General features: G+C 54.7%; 1 protein-coding gene across 1 annotated transcript in view; it reads right to left on the bottom strand.

Moving 5' to 3' along the window:
- RCC1L (RCC1 like) overlaps nt 1-5,068 on the bottom strand; it is a 17,344-nt gene that overhangs the window by 4,917 nt on the left and 7,359 nt on the right. Inside the window, exons 7-10 of the mRNA XM_027862253.1 lie at nt 4,517-4,698; nt 3,817-3,904; nt 2,963-3,136; nt 1,003-1,088 (exon numbers count right to left, since the gene is read on the bottom strand). Coding sequence (XP_027718054.1) covers nt 1,003-1,088; nt 2,963-3,136; nt 3,817-3,904; nt 4,517-4,698 — 530 coding nt within the window. The remainder of the gene's footprint in view (nt 1-1,002; nt 1,089-2,962; nt 3,137-3,816; nt 3,905-4,516; nt 4,699-5,068) is intronic.

The raw sequence follows: 5,068 nt of genomic DNA, 5'->3' as shown, positions 1-5,068 counted from the left end.
TGTGTGTGTGTGTGTGTGTGTGTGTGTGTGTGTGTGTGTGTGTGTGTCTGTGAGTGTGTGTGTCTTTAAAAGAAAAAACAAAAACCCATCCATGCTTTTTTGGCTCTTCCGCACTGGGGACCTCCGCCCCTAGCTTTTGATAAATGAGCCAGGCCCTGCTGGGCTCCCCAGGAGCTGTGAGAAGTCCTTCCATGGGCTGATGCCTCCAGATGCTGGAGAATCAGGTTCTTCTGAAAGGCAAATCTGTATCTCAGGCTCACTTAAGACTGGACTTCCTCCTATACCTCTGCAAGTTCATTTTTTACACCCTGTGCATTCACAAAAGTCTTTCCCTTTTTTCAAACAGCCCAAGCTGAAGCACAGCCTCCTTGTACAAAGAGGATTCCAAGCGGGATGAGGCCAAGGGAGAGGAGCCCTTCTCCCAATTCCCCTAAGGGAGGCCCGAGGACCTGAGGCTGTGGCCCGTCTTTGCGGTCTCCTTAAATAACCTTAGAAAGACCAGCTCGCTGGCCCTCGCTGCCAGCCTCCAGGGCTGCCCCATTTTCCTCTCTGAAACCAAGGTCTGCTTTTGTTCCCTTTTGTGTCCTTCTCAGCAGACTCTGCCTGGGCTTGGTCTGCCCTGCTCCTGGAGGGCTGCCTGGGTTAAGGCCATTTCTTCCAACTGAGCACCCAGGGATCAGCCAATAAGCCACAGAAATTAAGGACAATGGGACAGGCGCCAGTCCTAGGGCCTTAGTTCTACACCAGCAGGACAAGGGCTGCTGGGAACAAGGGAGCTGGGCGCCAGGTGGGGTTAGCGCTGTCTGCCAATGCCCCCGTCAAGCCAGGCCAGGGGAAGCCCACCTCTGCCCTGACCATCTTAGCAAGCCTGGTGGCTTGCTGGGAACCGAAGGTCGGAAAAGACCCGGAGCGCACCGGCTCATGGGGTCGAGAACAGGGCTCTTGCTGTTCTCTGAGTGACCCACCCCCCACCCCCCACCCCCAAGGGCAGGCCAGGCTTACCCTCCACGGGAAGTACTGATCTTCCAGGCGGCCAATTCCCAGACAACCTCGGATGTTCTTGCCCCACACAAACAGCTCTCCTTTGTCTGCAAAGAAACGACAGCATTGGCTCAGGGTGGACCCAAGAGCTGGCCTTAGAGCGCAGGCCTGGGGACAGAAGGCTTTCCAGAACCAAGCACAATTCAAGCGACTCGAGGCTAAAGAGCCCTCGGGACAGAGGAATCTTAAATACTGGTTTTTACAGGGTGTGATTGTTTTCTCCCACAACGGTCTCCTTTAATGGAAAAGTCTCAGAGAATGCTCCTTGACACGAAAAGAAACAACAAAAACAAAAACCTCCTTCAAGACCAGGGTTTACACTGAGGGCCGGAGGAACGGGCCAGCCAAGGAACCGACAATGTGGGTGGCATCAGGAGAGCCTGCTCTGTGGCCTGAGACCCACTGGGCCGCAGAAATCCCCAGCGGCCCCAGGTTTCACTCTCCAAATCAAGTCCAAAACCACTCGGCCTCTCTCACCTGGCTTCCTCGATGGGGGAACAGGCTTCATTATTGCTGCCCGTTTTTTCTGGAGCTCTGAGGACCTCCCCCCCCACTGAAGGCTGGCATAGCACTTTAACCCCAAATTTCAGCCCTTTCCAATTGAGGCCAGTCTTGGTAAGCTCTGCTAGAGGACAGGGGCCTCAGCTTGACCAGCTTGTCCATCAGTCACCTTCTAAGCGCTGGGGTTTGAGCCAAGGACATCAGTGACCAGGAGGAGGCCAATCACAATGCCTGTGCTTGCATCTCACCGGCCTTCTTGGCCCTCCTGACTTGGCCTCACGTTGCCTCGGAGCAAAGTCTTACAACTCAGCCTGGTGCACTCGGAGACGGGGACTCACAGAGGCTGCCAGCCCCCAGGACGAGGGCCATGAGAAAGAAAGGGGCTTGACCTCGGCCCAGCACCCCCTGCGAAGATGCCGCTTCCCTCTGCTGCAGGGGCCTGCCACGGTGCCTGGACGCCACTTCTCAGACCTCTGGGATCCCAGCCCTACAGCTGCTAGGGACCTCGGGGGGCCTGCTAACCTATACCTGACAGGAGAGGACACTGAGGCCAGGGAAGGGACTTGCCTAGAGTCAGGATGAGAACCCACATCTTCCTAACTCCAACAGCAGCGCTTTCAAGATTCTACACAAACACAGAGGAGAAGACGGGACCCCCAAACCACACAAAGAGAAGGCTTTTTGCCATGTGGTATGTCCTGCTCATTCCACGCCACAAGAGGGCTGCTCCAAAATAGGATTTCACTAACCACGGGCCCCAGATGAGGAGACCCAACCAGCGACAATGGGAGGGGCGGCAGACAGCGGCGTGGGGGGGGCTGCACCTCTCTGGGCCTCGGTTTCCTCATCTGTAAAACGAAGGGGCTAATCTCTAAGGCTCCTGCCAGTCCTGAATTCTAAAATCTCCTGGATCCGAGCGATTTTTTTCTTATATCTCACACAAATAAAGGTAAAGCCTTGAATTTCCAGCCTTTGCTTTTGTCATTTGCTGGCCTGATACTTCCACATGAATGTGAAAGTCTCCCTCGCTGAGCCCAAGGGCTCCCCTTTCTTTGGCGGTGCCAGCCTTTGACGAAGCAGTTCAGTCTGACCGAATCGCTTCTCTCTTGCCCCCATAGGGCTGATCTTCAGTGAAGCCTTGTGTGTGGGGGCCATCCCCAGGTCACTGGATGTGGGACCCCTCCCCGCACCGGGATACACTTGGGGACACACAAAGCCATTTTTACATGAGATTCATACAAAAAAACTTTTAGAGAAAAACACAATGTGACTCAAAGCTAAGTGGCGATGACTGCTGGGTATGCCCCCTGATCAGGCAGGCCACAGCTTCCCACCTACTGAGGGGCCAGCAATCAGAACTGGCTAAGCAGGGATGCCAGAAAGGGCAGCTGGCCTCATTTCGCTTTGCTCCATCGCTTACTGGTAAGTGCGGCAAACTGGCTGAGTCCGCAGCGAATGTGGGAAACCCGGACGTCTGGGCTGAAATCCGACAAGCCAAAGAGAGTGGGCGGGATCATTTCTGGGAGCGCGGTTTCCATGAGGTTTGGCCCTTTCCCAAGAATCCCGTATCCCCAGACAAAAACATTTCCTTCGTCTGCAACACAATAAAAATAACAGGCAGTTAAGTGCACTCGGCCCTCCTTCCCTCGCTTCAGAAAACACAGACGATTTCATGGCGGATGGGTCATTGGCGTGGCGAGGGCATGGGGGCTGCTGCCCACATGGTGCTGCCCCGCACTGCTGCAGATCCCTGCCTGCTCTCAGAGCCAGCCAAGGACTAAGCTCGGAGAGTCACCCAGCTGGGCCAATCAATCAGTCAATCAGCCATCGGGCTTCAGGGAACAGCTGAAAGGATGTCACCCAGCTCAATTTCTAGTTGCACACTCTTTGGACAAGGCCAAACACATAAATGGCCCTGCTCTTAAAAATATTTAGTTTGCTTTTAACAAGGCTGGTTCTCCTGAAAGTCCCAGGTCCACAACGCTTGATCCCGAGGGCCCAAATCTCCCAGCACTCCTGCCCATGGGCTTCCTGGCTCACCGACTCTGCATAGAGAAACAGAGGCAGGAGCAAAGGCCTGCTTTGGCGGGAGAGGTCCCTTCTTCCTTCCAGAGGGATCATTAGGGAATCAGCTTTTCCTGATACTTCCTAGGAATCACCGGGAAGGACCCTTTGCTGGTGGGATTTGACAGTTCCACTGAGAAAGACCGGAGCGGTAGGTCCCTGGGATGGACAGTACCCAGGCCACCCTTCTTCTGACCAAGGGGCTCTTACCATTTAAGACTGCACTGCCAGTACCGCCACAGGCCGCCTGCTTAACCTTCCCAATCCCAGAAAAGGGCAAGTGTGTGGGGACATTCACCTGTGTACAAGAGACAACCAGGGAAACGGGCTAAAGAAATCTGGGGAGCCTTTTGGCTTGGGTTGTGGTAACTCTGGGCTCTTCAGGAGAAATACTCCATCAGTCTCTGGGCTGGGGCAGCGTAAGTGGCTGAGAGGCTGGCAGGGGGGGTTTTCTTCTCCCTTTTTCCTGATTATATAAAGTGCAGGGGGCTAAGCCCACTGGAGCTTCCTCAAAAGTGAGACGTCTTCCTGAATGCCAAGTCACAGCTGCCCCAGGCCGGGATGGGAAATGGTGGGTTCTGCTTCTGGTCCCCCAGCAGCCAGAGGAGTTTGCCTCAAAGCAGGCTGAATTAATTTCTTTCTTTCTTTCTTTCTTTCTTTCTTTCTTTCTTTCTTTCGTGAGGCAATTGGGGTTAAGTGACTTGCCCAGAGTCACACAGCTAGTGAATATTATATGTCTGAGGCCGGATTTGAACTCAGGTCCTCCTGACTCTAGGGCTGGTGCTCTATCCACTGCACCACCTAGCTGCCCCTCTGAGTTTATTTTTTTTAAGGGGGTAGCAAACACCAAGAAGTATCTCATGAAGCCCTGGGCCCCATCCCATCTTCTCGTGAATCCCACCCCCAGTACCTGGGTGGCCTCAGTGACGGACGCCAGCTGCAGGTACTCTGAGTTGCCCCAGCCAAAGAGGTCTCCCTCAGCAGACACGGCCAGACAGAAGTCTCCGTAGGTGGCCACCTGTACTATGTTCACTCCGACGATGCCGCCCCCGACCTTGGTGGGCTTGCTGGTGATGTTGTAGTGACCCAGACCTGCCTCGGGGCAAAGTGGAGCATCAGGAAACGTTCACGTCCCTCGGCAGGCCCAAGGAGGTCACTGCAAGGGGAACGTCTGAGCAGCCTCCCACCTGTCCAGGTGAGAAGCGCCTGTGCTGTGAGCCGACCACTGAAGCCACTGGTGCCGGTCCAAGGCACCAAAACTCTCTCCTTCATTAAATTCACCACGACAAACCCTGACAAATAAGCGGGGGCCAGCACAGGCTGGACCTGAAGGCCCATCGGACATCTAACCTAAAAGGGGTCTGGCCAACGCAGCTGCTCCCTTGCCTCTCCTGTCCACCACGTGTCTTCCAAAGACATAAAAATCCGCTCTCTCTTTAGGTCTTACGGGCCTAAGCCCAAC

The sequence above is a fragment of the Vombatus ursinus genome, unplaced genomic scaffold, assembly GCF_900497805.2.
Source record: "Vombatus ursinus unplaced genomic scaffold, bare-nosed wombat genome assembly UNPS02014768.1, whole genome shotgun sequence".
Classification (NCBI taxonomy): domain Eukaryota; kingdom Metazoa; phylum Chordata; class Mammalia; order Diprotodontia; family Vombatidae; genus Vombatus; species Vombatus ursinus.
This window is presented reverse-complemented; position numbering and strand designations above follow the sequence as displayed.